Source organism: Notolepis coatsorum (genome assembly GCF_963971535.1).
Source record: "Notolepis coatsorum genome assembly, chromosome: 7".
Taxonomy (NCBI): Eukaryota; Metazoa; Chordata; class Actinopteri; order Aulopiformes; family Paralepididae; genus Notolepis; species Notolepis coatsorum.
This window is the reverse complement of record NC_140171.1, coordinates 78,560,831-78,585,904: the sequence shown is the minus strand read 5'-3', so window position 1 is coordinate 78,585,904 and position 25,074 is coordinate 78,560,831. Positions and strand designations below refer to the sequence as shown.

At 45.3% G+C, this 25,074-nt stretch overlaps 1 protein-coding gene across 1 annotated transcript in view; it reads right to left on the bottom strand.

Moving 5' to 3' along the window:
* znf827 (zinc finger protein 827) overlaps nt 1-25,074 on the bottom strand; it is a 309,120-nt gene that overhangs the window by 50,043 nt on the left and 234,003 nt on the right. The window contains 2 exon segments of the mRNA XM_084319389.1: nt 18,022-18,122; nt 21,000-21,054. Of these exon segments, the coding sequence (XP_084175515.1) occupies nt 18,022-18,122; nt 21,000-21,054 (156 nt within the window).

The window sequence follows — 25,074 nt, the reverse complement described above, 5'->3', positions numbered from 1 at the left end:
AAAAAAGTCCAGAATACTACACATATGAAGTATGATGAGTTCAACACTTGTTGTTTGTAAGAACAAATTAACAATAACAAAAAAGAGAAGCTGTTTCTTCCCTCGTAAGAGAGAAAGTCTTGATTCTTTGCAGACAGCAATCAATGTCTCGACACTCCTCAAAGTGCAAACCTTTAACACATTGATTGCCAGCCATGCGGAGTGCTAAAAGCCTCCATATGCCAGCATCCACTTCAATGATAGAGCTCTCATATTTGCAAATGCATAAACTATGTCTTAAATTATGGCTATGTGTCTAATCTGGCCGTCGCTTATCAATGACTTGTTTGCAGTCAACATTGTCGAAACGGATTGTTTTTTTAATGGGTTCATTTTCGTTTTATACCATTTTGAAAAACGCTAGTTTCAGGAAAATATAAAGATTCTGTGATAATTTTACTGGAATATTCTGGAATACACAAAAAACGTTGTAGTTTTTCGGCCTATTTATGAATCGTTTTCAAATAAATGCTAGATTATCGATAATATTATGTGTACTTATGCACGCTATAGAAGCGAGCTGAAAAATCGATTCTCTCATTTCCTGATCGCACACACACACACATAGGGCACATGTTGATATCTCTGTGAAAAAAGTTCTGATTATCCTAAGACTGGTAAAATAGATTCCTTACCTCAAATCAGATGTTCTCCAAAAATATTATTCCAATTCCTGATCGCCATTCCAAATATCGATCACGTTTATTGATCCAACTCTGGGTACTGGAAATATGTATTCTATGCTGTTTTGGGGCTCGGCAATGACTTCGATCCTCTCCAGTGACTTGTCTGAGAAGTAAAATGAGGAAGCTGGATTTCCCCCCCCCCATGTGTTTCATTCAATCCATTCCAAAGGGGTGCAGTACAACAGGGAGAGACGATAGGGGGCGGTATTTTCCCAATGGAGCTCGGAGAGAGTTTGCAGCACTAACGTGAGACTAGATTGATGAAATATGAATTCAAATCGCTAATAAAAAAAAAGCGAGATTTATCGTCGCTGGCACTCAACGGTCGGCATGAACTAACGATAAATCTCGTCGCTGGCACTCAATGTGCTAAAAGATAAAAGTTGGCTCAATGACACCAGTTACTTCCAATAGCTCTTTTTGCCACAAAAAAAATAATGTTTATTTTTTGTGTCCGTGTAAAAGCTCTCATAAGCAATGCAAGATGGCGGATTGATAGGACATTTTGGAAGGAGGGATCCTGGGAGGGAGGGTGGGATAGTGATGGCGTTTTGGGGGAAGATTTAATGGCAAGCATAAAAGAACAGATGTATTGGCCTTGGAGAAACTGTGCAGAAGGACACTTCACTGGGGCTGCATTGACGCCACAGAGAGCCCTGGAGGCGTCCGTCCGTCCGTCCGTCCGTCCGTCCGTCCGTCCGTCCGTCCGTCCGTCCGTCCGTCCGTCTGTCTCTAACCCCTCACTGCTGGCTCATACAAAATACTGAATTCGCACTATAAGCCACTTATAAAATTAACACAAATCCTTTATGTCCACCCAGCCGTCCCTCGGCAGCCATTTGGGGTCCTGCCTGATGGGACTGAGCATCGGTTTCCTTCAGTTGGGGGGAAATCTGATTGCTGCAAGTGAAACCAACCCCACAGTTCATCTGAAATGTCTAAATAATACATTGTTTGTTAAATAATACATTGTTTGTGTCGGGGTGTAATTATAAAAAAACGCCTTGAGAAAAACGTGTTCAGTACAATACAGTTTCAATAAGTACTGATCAAATTGCATTTTATGTACTTTATATGATGACCCAAGGGCACGTTTTTATGATGCAACGCAGAGCAAAAAAAAATAAAAAATGCAGCAATTAGGACTGTCTACCATTTTACTGCGGTGCAGACGCAGTTGATTTTGAGGGTGATTGCTGTTCTGTTATCTGCCACCAGGAGACGCAAAGCCTGACAGAATACCGTGATGTCTGATCCCGATTTGTGCGCCGTTCCGCTTGTCATCATGAATCTACAAGCATTTTATTTATCATCTGAATTTGATGATACATTTTAAATATTCTGAAAGCCCACTTTGTTTGCAAAGAGCGAAGCATTAATAAACGGATCGATTATAAATAGAGCAGGGAGTAGACTGGCATCCTCCATGTATAGGCAGTTTGTGTTTTTATGAGTTTTAATAAAATCATGGATTGTTTGTCCCTGTACTTTTACAGCAACAGGCTATTATGAGCCAATACAATTAGTTAGATTGGACATTTGATTAATTATATCAAGCAGAGAACGGAAAAATTAAGTTATTTCAGAACGCACTGCCTATTGAGGAACAGACAATGAGTGTGCTTGAGAAAAAGCAAAGCATTTATTTACCGAACTCAAAAATGCTTCAAATATTTTTCTAACTATCTTCACCTAGAAAAGAAACAAATGATTTTGAACAGAGCAATGTAACAACCCTCACACTGGGCTGTTTCTCCCTTCTCACCTCCACCTTTACTAGAGATGAAAAGTAACCTGGTGTAACCCGAGCGCCCCTACTGGTTGATACCGATAATACGGCAACTACTTGGAAAATAGGACAATAGGGGATAGTGGCAGTAGGGGCAGCAGGGGGTAGGGGCAGTAGGGGATAGGGGCAGCAGGGGATAGGGGCAGTAGGGGATAGGGGCAGCAGGGGGTAGTGGCAGTAGGGGATATGGGAAGCAGGGCAGCAGGGGGTAGGGGCAGTAGGGGATAGGGGCAGCAGGGGATAGGGGCAGTAGGGGATAGGGGCAGTAGGGGATAGGGGCAGCAGGGGGTAGTGGCAGTAGGGGATAGGGGAAGCAGGGGGTAGGGGCAGTAAATGATAGGGGCAGCAGGGGGTAGGGGCAGTAGGGGATAGGGGCAGTAGGGGGTAGGGGCAGTAGGGGATAGGGGCAGTAGGGGATAGTGGCAGTAGGGGATAGGGGCAGTAGGGGATAGGGGCAGTAGGGGGTAGGGGCAGTAGGGGATAGGGGCAGTAGGGGATAGGGGCAGTAGGGGGAGTAGGGGCAGTAGGGGATAGGGGCAGTAGGGGATAGTGGCAGTAGGGGATAGGGGCAGTAGGGGCAGTAGGGGATAGGGGCAGTAGGGGATAGTGGCAGTAGGGGATAGTGGCAGTAGGGGCAGTAGGGGATAGTGGCAGTAGGGGGTAGGGGCAGTAGGGGGTAGGGGCAGTAGGGGATAGGGGCAGTAGGGGATAGTGGCAGTAGGGGATAGGGGCAGTAGGGGATAGGGGCAGTAGGGGATAGTGGCAGTAGGGGATAGGGGCAGTAGGGGATAGTGGCAGTAGGGGATAGGGGCAGTAGGGGATAGTGGCAGTAGGGGATAGTGGCAGTAGGGGCAGTAGGGGATAGTGGCAGTAGGGGCAGCAGGGGATAGTGGCAGTAGGGGATAGGGGCAGTAGGGGATAGTGGCAGTAGGGGCAGTAGGGGATAGTGGCAGTAGGGGGTAGGGGCAGTAGGGGATAGGGGCAGTAGGGGGTAGGGGCAGTAGGGGCAGTAGGGGATAGTGGCAGTAGGGGGTAGGGGCAGTAGGGGATAGGGGCAGTAGGGGGTAGGGGCAGCATGGGGTATGGGCAGTAGGGGCAGCAGAGGGTAGGGACAGTAGGGGATAGGGGCAGCAGGGGGTAGGGGCAGCAGGGGATAGGGGCAGTAGGGGCAGCAGGGGGTAGGGGCAGCAGGGGGTAGGGGCAGCAGGGGGTAGGGACAGCAGGGGATAGGGGCAGCAGGGGGTAGGGGCAGCAGGGGGTAGGGACAGTAGGGGATAGTGGCAGTAGGGGATAGGGGCAGTAGGGGATAGTGGCAGTAGGGGCAGCAGGGGATAGTGGCAGTAGGGGATAGGGGCAGTAGGGGCAGCAGGGGGTAGTGACAGTAGGGGATAGGGGCAGCACTCTCATATCAGTTCCAATACCTGTTGCAGTTTAATTATTATAATTATTTTAAAGAAAAAATTATGATTAATCACGTTTGTTATGTTTGGGATGAACAATAATACCAGATGATGAATTTCCATCAACGTTATACTTTCCTATCATTTGGCTGGGGGTGGGGGGTAAGTAGTGGGCTGACCTATTCTGAGTGGTTTCTCCTGCATATGGCCCTGAGCCATCGTCTTGTATCACATCCTGTATACATACGCTTGCAGTTGTTCTTAGTTCTATTAATTTCACAATTCTCTTATATACTCTGATTCTATTCACATATATGCTTACTACATGTATCTATTCTATTCATATATGCTTACTACATGTATCTATTCTATTCACATATATGCTTACTACATGTATCTATTCTATTCACATATGCTTACTACATGTATCTATTCTATTCACATATATGCTTACTATATGTATCTATTGTAGGGGTGGGAATCACCAGAGGCCTCACGATACGATACTATCACGATACGTGAGTCACGATACGATAGTATTGCGATACTAAATATATTGCGATATGCTGAGTATTGCGATATTAATATTGCGCTATATTGCGATTTATTACCTTTTTTCAACTGCAAAGTAAAACTTTGTCAACATGTTTTATCTAATAAAATAAAGTTCAGTCTGTTCATCTCACTTCAAAATGTTTTATTGTAGAACATGGTATTTTCTCAAGCAGACAGATGTAAACACTGTAATCTGTGTTGCATGTACCTGACAAACTGAACTGTTTGTATTACAGTCATTTCTAACTTAACTGATTCAAGATTCAAGATTCAAGAGTTTTAATTGTCACGGTATACAGGTATACAATGAAATGCGGCTGGTCTTGCCCGCGACGATGTGCAATACAGTGGTACAACATATAATAGAATCCAATAAAAATACAGTGGTACAACATATTAATAGAATCCAATAAAACAGTGCAATAAACAGGTACATGGTGTGCCATCTCGGTATCTGTACATTAGTATTTACAGAGCATATAGGACATGCTAGTTAGCTTTAGTAGTGCAATACACTGTTCCTGAAGTTATACTACTTTAAGTGGCCTTTCCTCTGGCCATAAGTGTGCGTGTGTGCGGCATGAGTGTTAAAGTGGCTGCTAGTGTGTGAGCGTGCTCAGCGTGCGTGTCGTGTATGTACTTGTGTGTGGATAGTTCAGTTTCTGTGTCTCTCAATGTTCATTGTTCAAGGCTCTGATGGCCTGGGGGAAGAAGCTTAGCCTAAGCCTCTCCGTCTTAGTCTCTAGAATTCGCAGGCGTCTGCCTGACCTCAGCAGCTGGAACAGGCTGTTATTGGGGTGGTGGGGGTCTTTCATTATCCTGCAGGCTCTGGATTTGCACCTCTTGTTGTATAGAGCCTGCAGGGGAGGTAGCGCAATACCCGTGGTACGCTCGGCTGAGCGCACCACACTCTGTAGGGCCTTCTTGTCCTGTGCCGTGCTGTTCCCATACCAGGCAGTGATGTTTCCGGTCAAGATGCTCTCTACAGCTCCTGAGTAGAAGGACTGGAGTATCTTCCCCGATACTCTGAACTTCCTTAACTGTCTCAGGTGGTAGAGGCGCTGCTTCGCTTTCTTTACTACTGTGCCTATGTGTGTTGACCATGTCAGGTCCTCTGAGATGTGGACCCCCAGGTACTTGAAGCTGCTCACCCTGTCCACGGTAGCCCCGTTAATCCTCAGTGGTGTGTGTGTCTCCCGCTGTCCTCTCCTATAATCCACGATCAGCTCCTTGGTTTTACCAATGTTCAGGAGCAGGCTGTTGTCCTGGCACCAACGTTCCAGTACCTCAACCTCCTCCCGGTAGGCCTTCTCGTCGTTGTCCGAGATCAGCCCCACCACCACCGTGTCGTCGGCGAACTTCACAATGGAGTTGGAGCTGAACTTGGCCACACAGTCGTGTGTGTAGAGTGAGTACAGCAGGGGGCTTAGAACACAGCCCTGGGGGGACCCGATGCTCAGGGTGATGGTGTTGGAGGTCTGACCCCCCACCCTGACCGCCTGGGGTCTTTCACTCAGAAAGTCCAGTACCCAGGCGCTCAGGGCGGAGCTCAGGCCTAGCTCGATCAGCTTGTCCACCAGTCTGGTGGGGACTATGGTGTTGAACGCTGAGCTGTAGTCAATGAACAACAGTCTCACATAGCCCCCCTTCTGACGGTCAAGGTGGGAGAGAGTGCTGTGCAGTACCTGGGAGACCGCGTCATCAGTGGACCTGTTTGTCCTGTATGCAAATTGCATAGGGTCCATATCACTGGGGAGAGAGGCACAAATGTGGTCCTTGACCAGCCTCTCGAAACATTTCATGACCACAGAGGTGAGTGCCACCGGTCTGTAATCATTTGGACATGTTGGGGAGGGTTTCTTCGGTACAGGGATGATGGTAGACATCTTGAAGCAGGCAGGGACTACTGACTCCGCCAGGGATTGATTAAATATGGCGGTGAACACCGGGGCAAGCTGGTTTGCACAGGACTTAAGTATGCGTCCTGTTATACCATCTGGACCTGCAGCCTTCCTGGTGTTCACCTGCATAAATGCTCTTCTCACACTGTGTTCCGACAACGAGAGAGCGCCCCCGCCCCCCCGCGGTTGCCCCCCCCCCTCCACAACAGCCGGTGCGCCAGTGACGTCACTAGCCAGAGGGCTAGCGGCGACACTGTCTACACCGAACCGAGCGTAGAAGGAGTTGAGTTTGTCCGCTAGAGAGGCGTCGTCGCTCCCCATTGCGGGGGCGCTGACTTTGTAGTCAGTTATTGTCTTCAGTCCCCTCCACAAGCCTCTTGTGTCGTTTTGTGCCATTTGTGTCTCCAGTTTCTCAGCATATGTCCTCTTAGCAAGTTTAACAGCCTTGCGCAGAGTGTAGACTGAAGCCTTGTATTCTTCCATATTTCCTGACTCTCTGCCCAGGTTATAAGCCGTGGTGCGTGAGTTTAGGGCTGTTCTTATAGTGCTGTCCACCCAAGGTTTCTGGTTTGGGAAAACCCGCGCCGTCTTTGTGGGGACAATGCCGTCTGCCACTGTAGTTATGTAGCTTACAACGGTATCAGCATACTCGCTGACGTCACTGGCGCTTCCTTCAAACATGTCCCAGTCTGTATCCTTGAACGCGTCACGGAGCTCGGCCTCTGATTCGTCAGACCACTTTTTTGTCTCACGTGACACGACGACTTCGCGTGATCGCTGTTTGTATGCTGGGATTAAAAAGATGGAGTCGTGATCGCTCGCGCTTACAGAGCCCATCAGTGGCGGAGCCGCTACAGCCTTGTAGGCAGCTCTGAACGGGGTGTAGCAGTGGTCGAGTGTGTTCCCCCCTCTTGTGGAGCAGGCGATGTGCTGAAAAAAAGTCTGAATGCACATGTGTGTGTGAACTACTCTACTATTACAGGTATTGAAATTAACAATGCAACTTCCTTATACAAAAAAATATTTTTTGTTTTTTTATGAATAATTAAATATCGATACTTGGCGTCCCTGTATCGATACAGTATCGCCACGCAAAGTATTGCGATACTACTACGTATCGATTTTCCCCCCACCCCTAATATATTGCTATGTCCGCCCATCACAAACATGCAAACTGTCTAACGCCTGTCCCCGTCTCCCTGTGAGTAGATGTCTCGTGGTGATGACCAAAATGGTGGACATCCCGTGGTGATGGCCAAGAGGGGAAAAAAACATTAAGCACTTGAAGGCCCCCATACCTCAAATGGATCCGTTATCAGCTCTATTCTATTTTCAATCTTTCAAAATGTTCTTATGTACCCCAGTTGCTATTGCATGTACATATTTGTGTTTTATTACACATATATGTACATACTTACCAACTGTTTCGCCTGTTTTATAGCAACACTACTATCACCGACATCTAAGAAGGGAGATCCCCCCTTGAACGGCCATTCTAAGGTTTCTCCCCTCCATATTGCCTGTGGTGCTTTTTTCCTATTGCTAGGTTTTTAGTGAGTTTTTCCTTACCTTCGCCTGTCTGGGAGTGTTGCATTTATTTATTTTACATTTTATTTTGGATTTCATGGTGTTTTTTGTTTTGTTCTTGATCTATTGTAATGTTTCTTCTTGACTTGTTTAAAGGGGAGCATGTCTATGTTCCCCGGGTCCTATGTTCCCCGGGTTCTATGTTCCCCGCTTTGATTGATTGATTGATTGAAAATTTTAGACCACCAGCCCTGATTCCAAACTCTAACCATAACCAGTTCAAAAGAGGGCCTAAGCTTAACCGTTCGAAACATGGCGGACATTAATAATTAATAAAATAATAAAAATTTATAAAATGTTCAATCTATTAATCAATCAAAGCGGGGAACATAGAACCCGGGAAACATAGGACCCAGGGAACATAGGGATGATCCCGTTTAAAGAAGACGTGTCCGGCCTATGGGGACATTAACGTGTGTTGTCGGGCCTTACAAATACATCTACATCTATCTACCGTACTTTTCGGACTATAAGCCGTGGCTTTCCCCCCCATTTTTCGACCCTGCGGCTTATATAACGGTGCGGCGAATCTATGGATTTTTACAGCTAACGGCGCACTCCCTCAGCTCTGTGACCGTCAGATCAGACTCCTAAATCTGCTGCAGCAGTGCACGTCAACCACGTCAACAAACCATTATGGCAAGAGTCTAGTGTATGAGCAGCTCAGGGCTCCTCTTTCAACATGCTGCCTACCTACTGTACCCGGTGCTGCTAACTGGCTAACGTTATGAGAGCTAACGTTGCTACCTACTGTACCTGGCGCTGCTAACTGGCTAACGTTATGATAGCTAACGTTGCTACCTACTGTACCCGGCGCTGCTAACTGGCTAACGTTATGAGAGCTAACGTTGCTACCTACTGTAACTGGTGCTGCTAACTGGCTAACGTTATGAGAGCTAACGTTGCTACCTACTGTACCCGGAGCTGCAAACTGGGAGCTGCTAACTGGCTAACGTTATGAGAGCTAACGTTGCTACCTACTGTACCCGGAGCTGCAAACTGGGAGCTGCTAACTGGCTAATGTTAGTTGCTACCTACTGTACCCGGAGCTGCAAACTGGGAGCTGCTAACTGGCTAATGTTATGAGAGCTAACGTTGCTACCTACTGTACCCGGCGCTGCTAACTGGCTAACGTTATGAGAGCTAACATTGCTACCTACTGTACCCCGGAGCTGCTAACTGGCTAATGTTATGAGAGCTAACGTTGCTACCTACTGTACCCGGAGCTGCTAACTGGCTAACGTTATGAGAGCTAACGTTGCTACCTACTGTACCCGGAGCTGCTAACTGGCTAACGTTATGAGAGCTAACGTTGCTACCTACTGTACCCAGCGCTGCTAACTGGCTAACGCTATGAGAGCTAACGTTGCTACCTACTGTACCCGGCGCTGCTAACTGGCTATCGTTCCTGTTTAAACAAAAATGTTAATAAATGGGAGCTTCCTCAAACAGCCATCTCTTTCCCGACAATCCCCTCTGTGCACGAACCCTTACATATGGTAATTAAACATTAAAACACCTGCGGCTTATAGTCCAGTGCGGCTTATATATGTACACATCATTCAATTTAGCTGCAGCGGCTTATATTCAGGTGCGGCTTATAGTGCAAAAAGTACGGTATATCCAAGTCATTAAGTCTCACACACACAATTTCCCTCAAATAGTTAAAACATTCATGTTATTCCATATTTTAGCCACGTACACTGCTGACTATAGAAGCCCATCCTACATCGCAACATGAACATAAGGATTCGCCACACTACTTGTTGTGAAGGGCCAGATTAAAACTGAGAATCTACCTTTATTGTTTGATATACTTTGTATATTATTTATATATACACGGAATATCCCTTTACCTGCGTTCAAACCATAGTAATATTCGCTCTCCTTATTGGACAGCGCCCTAGGCGCCAGCTCGCAAGCCCCCAACGTCAGGTTCAAAGACAAGCTCAGGCATGTCAGAACATGCCCGGAGACAGCGTATTGATCCCAGACAAGAACTAAGGTTTGGGACTAGATAATCACTTAAGTATATATACCGGCGCAGGTGCGAATAGCAGCAGTGTGACAAGTTCGGTAACAGTGAAGTGAACAGCAGTGCGTCTAACAGAGCGTTGAGAACATGTGCGAATAGAATAGTAAAGTGTCAGAGTTTAATGCAGTAACGTCAAGTTCGACCTAATCTAATGTGAAGTAAATAGTCGTTCATTTATTGTATATCGTGCAACCCAGTTCGTTCGTGTGTAGCATTACCCAGCGGTTCGTCGTGTTTTAGCTAGTGTACCTTAGCCAGGGTTTGTGGCCTAAATACGTCGCCCGCACCCGAGGAGGCCTAGTCGGAGAACCGTTGGACATGTGCACAGGAGAACCAGAGTCGGCGATTGCAGAACCATTACTGGTTGGATTATATTGATTTGGAACGTGTTACCCGGAGAAGAGCCTCGTTGATTTCCACTATCGTTTGGGATTCAACCTCGTGAGGATTACCACTCGGGCTGGCCTCATGGACAGAGGCTGGCTGGCTGTCATCATTGCTATCGAGCATTTGGATTACAGTTATTGCTTTTGCTGCTGATCGTTGGATTTACAAGGACCGACTCCTGTACGTGGAGTCTCTTCATTCTTCATTGAATCAGACTGAGTATCCGAACATTCCTCTACCCTCTAGGCCTTACAACCCCGGAGGGAACCCAGTGTCTCCAGGCGGTACCAGCGTTGCCTTCTATAGTTGCTATTATACGACCGGTGGCATCAACTTAGACCCATCGTAGGATTCCTGCTATTCCCAGTGACTCATGCTACTGACTGACTTTATGCATATTCTTCGCCATACAAGCGCGACCCTAATTCTCATTCTGTAACCTAATGTTGCATAATAATAAAATACCCTCAAATACTATTTCTTTGTCAATGCCGTGTTCTTGTGAGTGTTCACCATCTATATTCGATGTACTGTCTGGCCAGTAATTAAAGTACATACCTAGCAGTGGTTTAATCTATCACAATCTTTAATACAGTGAGGGTTTTGTAACCCCTCAGTTACACTACTGATAATATGGTATTGGAATGGTGTTTTATTTAATTCTTCTCAAATTGACTGAGCTCTTGATTCAAGGACTGCCAGTATGAACCTGAAATCTTAGAAAAAGCTGGGTTTACATCTGGGAATACAGAGCAGCCCTGTGTGTTTGAGTTATGGTGTTTTCTATCTACAAATCAACCTCTTCAAGAACATAACGTACATATAGACCCCAAAGTTTGAATCCATATGACTCTAACTTATCGTGTGCTCATCTATTGGATTAATTCATGAACATACTGTAGCACTGTGAACAAAAGCTAACTTGATGTGAGGTCAACTGCATATATTCCAATAATTGCTGACTGAATTGGTCCTGTCACATTTTCATACCCATCACATTTCTAAAAAGGTACAGTATCTATTCTAAACCAATCACACCAAGCTGAACCGCAGTCAAAATGTACGATTTCACAACACATCAAATCATTACCAGAATAAATCGGAATCAAATCAAACGAAGTGGATTTAATCATTGGGGGCTTTAAAACTAGCCTATTGGCAACAGATGGGTTAGCTTTAATCCTACTGTTGCTACTGAGTCAGTAGTTTGACTCACCGTCCCAATGCTGCCCCGGCACTGACACAACAGTGGGACTGTGACACTCAGCTTACAGTGTGGGTGTGTTTACGCATGTGACCTTCTTCACATGCGTGTCAAGTAAGTGAGGTACAGTATATGTGTGTGTGTCTCTGTGGTGAAGTGAAGTGTATATGTGTGTCTCTGTGGTGAAGTGAGGTGTACATGTGTGTGTGTCTCTGTGGTGAAGTGAAGTGTATATGTGTGTCTCTGTGGTGAAGTGAAGTGTATATGTGTGTCTCTGTGGTGAAGTGAAGTGTATATGTGTGTCTCTGTGGTGAAGTGAAGTGTATATGTGTGTCTCTGTGGTGAAGTGAAGTGTATATGTGTGTCTCTGTGGTGAAGTGAAGTGTATATGTGTGTCTCTGTGGTGAAGTGAAGTGTATATGTGTGTCTCTGTGGTGAAGTGAAGTGTATATGTGTGTCTCTGTGGTGAAGTGAGATGTACATGTGTGTGTGTCTCTGTGGTGAAGTGAGATGTACATGTGTGTGTGTCTCTGTGGTGAAGTGAGATGTACATGTGTGTGTGTCTCTGTGGTGAAGTGAAGTGTACATGTGTGTGTGTCTCTGTGGTGAAGTGAAGTGTATATGTGTGTCTCTGTGGTGAAGTGAAGTGTACATGTGTGTGTGTCTCTGTGGTGAAGTGAGGTGTACATGTGTGTCTCTGTGGTGAAGTGAGGTGTACATGTGTGTGTGTCTTTGTGGTGAAGTGAAGTGTATATGTGTGTCTCTGTGGTGAAGTGAGGTGTACATGTGTGTGTGTCTCTGTGGTGAAGTGAGGTGTACATGTATAATAAATAATGGCTGCATTTATATAGCGCTTTTATCCAAAGCGCTTTACAATTTGTTCCTCACATTTGACCCATTCACTTACACATTCACAGAGGCAACCATGCAAGGTGCCAACCTTCTCATCTGGGGCAATTAGGGGTTAAGTGTCTTGCTCAAGGACACTTCCCCCCCCGGGAGGAGCGGGAATCGAACTGGGAATTTCTGGATTACCAGACGACTGCTCTACCTACCGAGCCACTGTCGCCCCGACATGTGTGTGTCTCTGTGGTGATGTGAGGTGTACATGTGTGTGTCTCTGTGGTGAGGTGTACATGTGTGTCTCTGTGGTGATGTGAAGTGTACATGTGTGTGTGTCTCTGTGGTGATGTGAGGTGTACATGTGCGTGTGTGTGTGTCTCTGTGGTGATGTGAAGTGTACATGTGTGTGTGTCTCTGTGGTGATGTGAGGTGTACATGTGCGTGTGTGTGTGTGTCTCTGTGGTGATGTGAAGTGTACATGTGTGTGTGTCTCTGTGGTGATGTGAGGTGTACATGTGTGTGTGTCTCTGTGGTGATGTGAAGTGTACATGTGTGTGTGTCTCTGTGGTGATGTGAAGTGTACATGTGTGTGTCTCTGTGGTGATGTGAGGTGTACATGTGTGTGTCTCTGTGGTGATGTGAGGTGTACATGTGTGTGTCTCTGTGGTGATGTGAGGTGTACATGTGTGTGTCTCTGTGGTGATGTGAGGTGTACATGTGTGTGTGTCTCTGTGGTGATGTGAAGTGTACATGTGTGTGTGTATCTGTGGTGATGTGAGGTGTACATGTGTGTGTGTCTCTGTGGTGATGTGAAGTGTACATGTGTGTCTCTGTGGATGTGAACTACTTTCCATATTCACTCACTACTACAATGGACAGCTACGGGATGCACTAGTGTTAATTTATTTACTCTCAATACAGACAGGTAGCAACACTGTCAGGACTCCACGCGACCTCACCCAACCTCTAAGTTATGGGTCTCCTGACCTCCCGATTGGCTGGGCACCGTGCCTCTAAAACCTCCCCCCGCTGTGTCTTGACTCTGACTGGCTACTCAAACCAATCCCCCCCCCCCCCCCCCTCCCATGTCTGAGTGGCTTAGGGCTGGGAAGCCCAGAGCTTCTTAAGGGGCTTGTAACTGAAGCTGAGCACATAATGGCATTAGCTGTCCTGAGTCAGAGGTGAGACCGTGCCGGGCCTCCATCACTCGAGGTGACCGGGAGCCCTACGGCCAGGGGCCACGGCACCGCGTGCATCTCCAGGCTCGAGGTGACCGGGAGCCCTACGGCCAGGGGCCACGGCAACGCGTGCATCTCCAGGGAACACGGTTCATAATTTGGCCAATTAGGGCACGGTGTGGGCCTTCAAGTGGTTAATGGTTTAATTAGTCTTATTAGAGTTGGAGAGAGAGGGGCACAGATGAGAGTGGAAGGATATAGCTTGACCCCAGGGCTAGAGAGAGAGGAGGGGGGAATGCCTGAAGTCACAATGGTAACACACACACACACACAGTCACACACACACACACACACATACATGCACACTACGGCTGTACGATATGGGACATTTCATATCTCAATAATGATATAGTATCTCATGATATAGGAAATGTTCTGTAAATTCAATGAAACATTCGTCTATACAAAATAATCACATGTGCGCACGCACCCACATGCACAAAAACATCTCTCACCTCAGCATCTCTTTCTAGTCTACCACAGCTTTCACTTATCTTGCGCAAAACCAATAATTTCCACGGATTTGATTTCAGAGTAGGTATCATGATAAATAGCAATAATCGACTTGATTAAATAAATTTGGATGCAACCGAATAATACCACGGCCAAGTGAAAACAGATGACTGACGAGCTTTTAAAACGCGAAAGAAAAGAAAATCACAAGTTACAACTGAAGGCTAATGGCCAATGGTCCACAAAAGCAGATTGATGCATTTATATAAAAATAAAAACACGATGCAGGTGCAGATAATGCTCTGTGCGTTTGCTTGAAAAGTCAAGACATTTTTATTGCTGCGTGCAGGAGATGGGGTGTGCTTGATTTCTATCACAGGCCAGCTGTCACGCTAATCCGTGCTGACCGAAGCTTTGCTCAGCTGTTTGACAGAAGCTTTGCTCAGCTGTTTGACTGAAGCTTTGCTCAGCTGTTTGACCGAAGCTTTGCTCAGCTGTTTGACCGAAGCTTTGCACAGCTGTTTGACCGAAGCTTTGCTCAGCTGTTTGACAGAAGCTTTGCACAGCTGTTTGACCGAAGCTTTGTTCAGCTGTTTGACCGAAGCTTTGCTCAGCTGTTTGACAGAAGCTTTGCTCAGCTGTTTGACAGAAGCTTTGCTCAGCTGTTTGACAGAAGCTTTGCTCAGCTGTTTGACAGAAGCTTTGCTCAGCTGTTTGACCGAAGCTTTGCTCAGCTGTTTGACCGAAGCTTTGCTCAGCTGTTTGACAGAAGCTTTGCTCAACTGTTTGACAGAAGCTTTGCACAGCTGTTTGACTGAAGCTTTGCTCAGCTGTTTGACTGAAGCTTTTCACAGCTGTTTGACTGAAGCTTTGCACAGCTGCAAATATTGTTGCAACAGTGGTTCTCAACCTAGGGGTCCCCAGCGGGCCGTGAGTATTTTTTCGTTTATTTATTTGTTTATTTTACAAATATAATATTGTATCTATACTATTTGGTATGGTTTTTTCCTTCTTTGAATAATGCAGATTTGAAGTGTGTACTGTAGCCCTCTCCAAACGAGACTAAGTCAAAACCCAGTACATGTTGGACCATGTGGTCGATGTTCGACATTGTGTCAAATTCCACTTCTGTTTACCAGTGATGTCGTTGGTCAGTCACCTGATCCTGCGGCCCAATCACTTCATCACTCAGCAACAGACATTCACGTTAGTGAGCAGCTGTTACAGATGTGAGTTACTTAGTGACATTACCGTCATAGAGCTGCTTCACATCTGAAAGCTAGGATACATTATAGCCGATTTACTTATGGTCAGGGATTCATATTTTTAATGGTTGGACCTTTACGTTTTGGCAGATATGTCTGATGAGATTTAATTAACTATGATCATAGAGCGATTAGACTATTGTAGGCAACTATTGGCTGTCGATAGGATCCGTGACAATTTAAAAAAAAAATTACCTCAGAGGATAATTATTGTTAGCAGCTTTAATCAGTAGGCATATTTTCAACCAAATAATCAATAACGGACTATGCATTACCAGACCTACTCCACACTTAGTGTAACAGTGGATTAAAACGGTAAAGGAACTGTACTTTTCCCACCACTGCCTCCAACAGTGACACACACACACACACACACACACACACACACACACACACACACACACACACACACACACACACACACACACACACACACACACACACACACACACACACACACACACACACACACACACACACACACACACACACACACACACACACACACACACACACACACACACACACACACACACACACACACACACACACACACACACACACACACACACACACACACACACACAGCCCAACAGCCCCTCTCATGCTATTCAACTCTCCTCTTTCTTCTTGTCACTGTTGACAGCTTGTTAATATGTCAATAGCAGAGCCTCCCCGACCGGGTTTGATCAGAACTTGTACTTTATCCTTCTGCACACACAGAGCTGATAGCTTTCTCTCTAAAAAAAACTGTGAAAACAACAGGAGTGCTGTTTGTAAATGCTTTCCGTTTGAAGCAAATGCCTCAGACAGTGACACACACACACACACACACACACACACACACACACACACACACACACACACACACACACACACACACACACACACACACACACACACACACACACACACACACACACACACACACACACACACACACACACACACACACACACACACACACACACACACACACACACACACACACACACACACACACACACACACACACACACACACACAGTGCTGCCCAATAGCCTCATCCCACTTAGCACACACAGAGCTGATGTCTACAAACAGCAGTGTGTTGGTGCTAGATCGGATGCTTCGAGCAACACTAGATTCAAAACCACTGAACTAGAAGGCTAGACTGAGATGGCATGTGTGTGTGTGTGTGTGTGTGTGTGTGTGTGTGTGTGTGTGTGTGTGTGTGTGTGTGTGTGTGTGTGTGTGTGTGTGTGTGTGTGTCTGTCTCTGTGTGAGTGAGATGGGGGTATGAAAGAGCGAGGGGGGAGAGAGAGAGAGAGAGAGAGAGAGAGACATAATGGAGAAGAAAAATAAACTATATCAAGTAATATATGGCAGATATGAAGAAGGGAGAGATGAAGCAAGATGCAGGCAGCACAAGCAGACTACTATAAAGTGAGCCAAAAGGGTCCTGGCTCTGCAGCTCCAGCCACACTGGGGGAAATGGGGGAGGTGGGCTGGGCAAATTAACTTGCAGGACACCCCTGACTCCCAGAAGCCAATCAGATTTTCATTAACTGGCAGAGGGACGGACAAGGCTGGCACAGGCTAATTAACCTCTGGACCTCTCCCTGCCAAGAGGAGCAGGCAGGAGGCCGTGGATGCTAGGGCCAGGGGAGAGGAGAGGGGGGTGGCCCCGGGGGCAGGGGGGCCTTCGGGCCAGGGAGATGTGTGTGCGGGGGTGGAGAGAGATAGAGAGAGAGAGGGGTCGTATCGGTGCGGGGAGGCTGACGTTGAGGCCTGGTGGGTGGGGAGATGTGGGAGCAGAAGTGTGGGAGGCCTGGTGGGTCTGGAGGTTCAGGGAAGTGGTCGACTGTGATGTGTCCTTGTGGCTGTATAGATGCAGAGGGATCTGTCTACATGCATGGCTGTCTGGATGTTATGATCTTGAATAGCTGCTCCGGTCTACAGAGGCCCTAAGGTCTCTCTGCATGCGGAGTAGGTGGGAGTCTGGTCTGTGTCTGTCTGTCTACACGCATGGCTGTCTGGACGGTCTCTGTGCATGCAGAGTAGGTGGGAGTCTGGTCTGTGTCTATCTGTGTGATAAACGGACTCCTCTCCGTGGTCAACTCTCGTAAGTCAGAGCCCAAGTCTAAATAAGACGGACATAACCTTCTTTGAAGATACCCTCCTGTTGCAGAAATATGGATTTCTGACATCCACACACCCACAAGTAAATAAATAAATAAAATACTCTGTTGTGGCCACTTCTGATTCAATAACATCAATGTGAATTTTTTTGACAATGTTTCTAACCTATGAGTACAATGGTAGAAAGCACAAGCAAAGATAATAATTACTGTATGGCTTCTCTCTGTTTTGCATAACTACGTTTTAGCCTGCACTCAGTCATTAAAGAAATGATTGATGAGGTTTATGTTACTCTGTTTGAAATCTGTGTGTGTGTGTTAAACTGTATTGATGGCAATATATTATGCATCGCTACTTTCTATGCCTGCATTCAGTTATTAGTGATATTAAGATGCCTTTGTGTGTGTGTAACTGTGTGTGTATGTATGTGAATGTGAATGTGAATGTGTGTGTGTGTGTGTGTGTGTGTGTGTGTGTGTGTGTGTGTGTGTGTGTGTGTGTGTGTGTGTGTGTGTTACCATGGAAGGCCACCCTGGCAGAGGAGCTGGCCTCTGCGGGGGAAGAGCTCTTTGAGCGCGAGCTGAAGGGTGATTGTCTGAAGCGCTCGTCCAGGAACGGACTGCAAAACACACACACACACGCACACACACAAACACAGACACACACACACACGCACAGGCACAGGCACACACACACGCACACACACACACACACACACACACACACACAGTAGTCAATTCAAGCAGTTCATTTTATGGACTAAACAGTGACATAATTCATTTCAATATTATATCATATATGAATTTGAATACCAAACTACCAGTTGAATGTAAATAATAATAAATAAATAAATAAAAACAATATTGATATTAGGTGAACTGAAAATGCATCACTGGTTCTTGATTTTGGAAAGATTTGCCTGCAAGCCAATAAACTGGTGTTACAAAGCCATAATAGCAACACAGGAACTTGTTAATTGTAAGCCTGATTCAATGTAGTAATAATTTCCTTTTTGTCTACGAAAAGACCAAAACATACAATGCATTTCTCCTCATAACAAGTATGTTCCATCTAGAGTCATAGTGATGCGATGAACATTTCTTCTACTCTCAATACTTTTCCTACTCTACTACCTTAGGATCTCTCAACCAGGATGCCATACTGTACGTTAAAATCATAAAATACAGCTCACAAACACATATTTCCAGCTTTATGCTTTACTATAATGTAGTACCATGAAAAACTGCGGTATTGCAGTTATTACAAAATGTACTTCAAAAGGCAATATGCGCCATCAATTTATCAATGTACAGTAGTAAACAGTATGTATTAGCCCCTGAGCATGTACAAATTACAATGCATGGCATGGCAAGAAAGGATTGCTGACAACGGCTGTGACTTGTGGGAGTTTTATGACTTGTGGATATGAGCTATATCTGGTGTTGACAAGATGGTAAGATACTCATTAGCAGGAGAAATGCATTGTAGGTTTTGGTCATTTCATAGGCTATGTTGGTGGTAATAATAATAATAATAATAATAATAATAATAATAATAATAATAATAATAATAATAATAATAATAATAATAATAATAATAATAATAATAATAATAATAATAATAGAAAACAAATTACACTGGCATTATCCTAAAAGTAATGGTCTAGCTAGACATTTGCTGTCAGTGGCCAACAGCAAGTATATCCTCAAACGGCCCAAATTCTCAATCCACCTTTTGACCAAGCCCCTAATCAGAGCTGTGGAGGAGTCGTTATTGTTTTTATTTTCATGATAATAGCACCACCATGAGGCCAGATGACTCAGAACTTCACAAGTCGCCTTGCTAAAAATGTAAGTCCCCAAGACTCCACACAGAAAGTTTGGTGAGAATCAGGTGAACAGGCTGGAAAAAGGGGGAGTAGGGGAAAAAATAATGTAAAATGGCAGAATATGCCAGAAAATGGCATACTTCACAGGTCCTTAAGGCAAATGTATTGTCCATGATAGACACATTTCTCTATATCAGTTTCATGATTTTATGACTAACGGATGAGATTTGACCTGAAGGTGGTGCTAGAGGAAAAGTCACCAAAATCAACAGGGTCCTTCCTCTAAGCGGTCATGAATGTGCACCGCAAATTTGAAACAATTTGAACTAAAACTATTCAAGATACATTCATTGGAAAATGCAATGTTTGGCCCGATGGTGGTGCTAGAGAAAAGTTCATAGGGTCACCAACATCAATGGGGTGCTTCCTCTAGGGGTCATGAATGTGCACCGTAAAAATATTTCATCCATAGGATCTGTGGAAGCGGAAACGGCGGTGGCGGTTGGGGTGAATCCACAATATGCAGACACCATCGTGTCTGGATACATACAGATCTGTCAGTGTCAAACTGAATACGATAGGTATAAATGCATGACTCTGTCTGCTATGATGCCATATGGAACCTATAGCATACCCATATTGGTCAAATTGCATATCCTATTAATTTGCATTGTTAATTAGACCAGACATATTTTATTTTGGTCTTGAAGTGTCAGCTCCCTAAGCTTCCTCTGCCAGAAGAAGCCCTCTCCCTTTGGCCCGGGCAGAGTCTCCTCTCACCTAGCCCCCAGCACCTTTCCCTCCCTGCTCCAGATTCTCCCCCTTGCCTGATCCCTTGTGTCCGCTTCATGCACGAATTGGCCCCTCTCCATTCCTCCTCTCCTGGCCAGGGAAGAGTCACCTTCCGCCTGGTTCCCTGCCTCTCTCCCCCTCCGGTCCAGCTGCAGCGGTACCTTGGTGCCTGGCAGTTGGACCCCCCCCCCCTTATTTGCAGGAATCCTTTAAAGAGGAACAACGGCTATTTTATATAAAAAAAAAGAAAAAAAAAAAGAGATTTACTCATGCCTGCACATTCACAGAGAATGTGCTTGAAAGCCCATTGGGGAGAGCGTCAAAGGCATCACACCAGACAGATCAATGAGAAATTACTGCACTTTAAAAAAAGAAATTAAATTTTTTACACAACTTCAAATGCTTATTCAATAAGCTGAGTACCATTTTTTGGAAGAGGGAATGCTTATAAGGCAAGGCAGCTATCATTTATATTATGCTCATAATGCGTGCCTCATAATTACGCCTTTGATTCTAAAGAATAAAATGTAATTCCACAAGGACAAAAATATATTAATAAGGCTCTATGATAGCAAAGGCTTTGTGGCTGATATCCTGGTCTGATTCATGTGCAAACCAACACCATGATGCGGGGTCGGCCTCAGTGAGTGTTTTCTACCCCCCCCCCCCCCCCCCCCCCAGGAAATGTGGACTTTCCACCCATGTTTCCCGTCTGGTCAGGGAATATGCACATTAACCAGTTAATATACACATTCAACGTGGAGTTGGTGAATCTACAGATTTCCCGGGAAATATGTATACCGGTAATCAACGTTTTCACATATTTACCGTAATATATATGTCTGATCACTGTTTTCTTACATATTACACTCTCACCTGTTAATTCCCACCATGTTACCGTCTTTGTGGTCGCTGGCTTTGCTGACTTTTTCTGCAAAATAGAAAGACAAATCGTTAGAAATAAGTTGTTAATAGCCATGTGTGGCAATATACAGTCATACATTCTGTTTGGTAACTGGCTGAACTTGGGCTGCCCTTGACTAAAGATGCTTACACCTTGTCCACATGAACACAGGTATTCTTGAAAACGGGTTCTTCCTCAAAAAAACACGTCAATGCCAACAGTGTTTTAGAAAATCTCGCCATTCACACAGCGCAAAAACGCTGACATCAAATTACCTGATGGTAGGGGTCGGGGAAAAAATCGATACGTAGTAGTATCGCGATACTTTGCGTGGCGATACTGTATCGATACAGGGACGCCAAGTATCGATATTTAATTATTCATAAAAAAAAGTTTGCAGTTGAAAAAATGTAATAAATCGCAATATTAATATCGCAATACTCAGCATATCACAATATATTTAGTATCGCAATACTATCGTATCGTGACTCAAGTATCGTGATAGTATCGTATCGTGAGGCCTCTGGTGATTCCCACCCTTACCTGATGGCATGACCTAAATCTTTTCAAGCAAATTACTTATATATATAAAAAGAAAATATTCTTCATTTAAAATCTCCACCCTGGAAGGTGTTTTTAAAAAGGTCAGTTTTCAGCCACAGAGAACGCAGTTTTCGTGTGGGGGGCGAAAAGGCCAGAACGCATAGAAAAAGCGAACTTTTCAAAAATACCTGTGGACAAGACTTTAGCCTGTAAATATTTTAGCCTGGGATATGCTAATTGTTTTACAAGATTTAACTAATTCAGTGAGAAGAAAAAAAAAACTGACACTCAAGATACCAAAGAAAATAAAAAATAAAAACACCTCAAGCGATGGATTAAGTAAATAAATTGGCTGTAAGGTCTGCTTACTGGCTATGAGATAACAGTTGAATCTTAAAATATAAAGTACCACGCCGACAGGTCAATAGAACAGGCTTAACTTAACTTACTCTACATATACCATCGGTGGAATCGCAATATTCAACTGTAAACAAAATTATACAAAGTGGATGAGATTGTGATCATAATGTGTGGTGGTGGCAAATGGCATTAGTTTGTAGTGGTAAAGGCTCGCTATGGGATCTTATAGAACAGCTGAATCTCAAGATATATCATAAAGAGTCCCCCACTGAGCAGACTTAGCTCAACTTGTGCTACAACTGGAATTTCAACATTGGGCTGTCAGCGTAGTATACCAAGTACTTGAGAATGTGGTCATGTGTGATCATATATACAGCTGTAAAGTGGCGGTGGTGATGATTACTAGCTGAATCTCTGAGGACTTCCAAGGGTTCCAGACTGTCGGGTCAATTGAAACAGGCTTAACTCAAACAATGCCACACATACACACACACGCACGCACGCGACACACACACACACACACACACACACACACACACACACACACACACACACACACACACACACACACACACACACACACACACACACACACACACACACACACACACACACACACACACACACACACACACACACACACACACACACACACACACACACACACACACACACACACACACACACACACACACACACACACACAGCAAGATACTGAAATCCCACAGACAAAAGCACCTGAGAACGTGGTTGTGTATGCGTGTGTGTGAATATATGGAGTCTCAAGGAGACATATTGAAGTGAATTTTCAAAGCTGCAACCGTCTCAGTGCTGGAAGCGACCTTGGTTACTGATGTTCAGCGTGGCTGTACTTACAAACGTACTCCTCTTTGTCCCCTAAAGGGACATAAGGGACATAAGGCTGCAATGAGATCTCTCCATTGCATTGTGTCCTTGGCAACATGTTGCACCTCTCTCTTCCCATGACAGGTTCATCTTGTCCAGCTCCTCTCTCACAGCTCTGCGCCAGGTGGTTCTGGGCCTCCCAGGTTTTCTTTTGCCAGGCGATGTCCATCTTTTTTTTTATCCACTTTTTCTCGTTATTTTTAAATTTTTCTCCCATCCCAATTTCGACCTCGCCAATTCTCCCTTCAATTCTCCCCTCACCTGTCTCGAACGTTGCTAGACTATGCCTCCCACTGGTCGGCTGCAGTGAGGACCAAGCCTTGCCACGTGTCCCCTCCGGTACACGAGGAGGCAGCTGTCGCATCTTTTCACCTGTGTTTTATGATTTTGATGATCTTTGGTGGAATTCCATAAGAGTGCAGCATCTTCCAGAGAAGGGTTTCAATGAACACTGTCAAAGGCCTTCTTGAAGTCTAGTCTACAAGGTTTATGTAGAGAGGTGTGTTACTTTCTAAGCACTGCTCTAAGATGTTTTGCAGTGCAAAGATCTGTTTCCATCTTCCCTTCCTGAAGGGATTTTGCATTTTGCTGAGGACCCCTGGGCTAAAGTACAATAACTAGACAAGTAAATAGACTGTACATACTGTAAGTAGTCTGGTGTGGGCTTTCAGAGGCAGGACAAAAGGAACAGAGCGCGAGTGCGGCTTAAGTGTGTACCTACGCAATTCAAATTTAAAGGTGCACTATGTAGAGGGAAGGAGTTTGAACCTCTGGAAACTCAAGATAGTGTTTGCAATATAAAGAAGCATATTTTAAGGTGAATGTTGGTAGATTTGTGTTGAGAAAATGTTATATAATAAAAAATAATTGGAAATGTTTAGGAACTGGCATCATTTGAAGTATTGATTTTGGCACCGGGATCAAAAAGAACAAACGATTCCCAACCCTAGTCTTCAAGGATGGTGTCACTGTTCCAGATGTTTCAGAAGACGTCGGTCAGGACTCTGTGATGCAGAACATGGTGGTATATGTGTGTGTTGTGTACGTGAATGAGAAAGAGGCTGTGTGGGGAGACATTGACAGTGTGTGAATATTCAAGGCGGTGTATTGAAGTGAATTTTCAAAGCTGCAACCGTCTCAGTGCTGGAAGCGACCTTGGTTACTGATGTTCGTCTCGGAGGCCTTGCTGCTGTGGGTAATTCATATTGATTGCTCATTGTGTGACAGCAGCCCTCTCCGTGCTCTGTGTTCCTCACAGTGAAAACACTAAGAAACCAGTGTACGACGACCGTTGTCCCTATGTAAAGACCTAGCCATGCCCCCCCACACACACGTGTCGGGCATGCTCTGTACCCCTGCTGCCCTCTCTGCCCTCCTTGCCCTCTGCTCACCCACCCCACCTCTCCTCCTCCTCCTCCCCTAACACCCCACTCCGTCACACCGCTCGCCAAGGACAGAGGTCTCTTTCCATGTTGCCATGGAGATGCCGCACGGGAGAAATGTAAAGGGAGGGAGGAGGGGGGGGGGGGAGAGCGGGTGCAGCCAAGTGTGCTTGAGCCGGCATGTCTGAAAACGAGTCAAGGGAAGGAGAGAGAGAGAATGAGAGAGAAGGAGGAGGAGGGGGGGACATTTGTGCAGACAGCGCTCCCTGTGGGGCCTTGTGAGAGTGTGTAAAGGTAAGTATGTGTGTGTACGTGCATGAGAAAGAGGCTGTGTGGGGAGAGCAAGACATTGACAGTGTGTGAATATGTGTATGAGAGAGAGAAACAGAGACAGAGAGAGAGACAGAGACAAAGAGAGAGACGGAGACAGAGAGATAGAGAGAGGCAGAGTGAGAGACAGAGAGAGAGACAGAGAAAGGGATTTCAAAAGGTGCTAGCTTTTGTATAGTGTTTAAGTGAAGCAATGAAAGGCTATGGGTAGAGCTGAGGGCGCTGCCTAGGTCTCCTAACCCCTCCCCCAACCACACACACACAGCTTTTCTCTAGGGGACAATGGGTCCACTTCAAACCTCTGTCATCATCAAGCAATACAAACAGCTGTCGGTTGCCTCAATGTCACTTTCACGGCCAACCGGGGGAAAAAGCTGGGAAAAAAAGAAAAGAAAAAAACTATAGCCCACATTACATGTCGTATATCCTCCCCTTTACCACACAGCCACCAGAGGACTCATGGTAACATGTAGGTTTTATAGCCCAGTATCACAAGCCCAAGGTTGACACCCAGGTGCCATGGGGA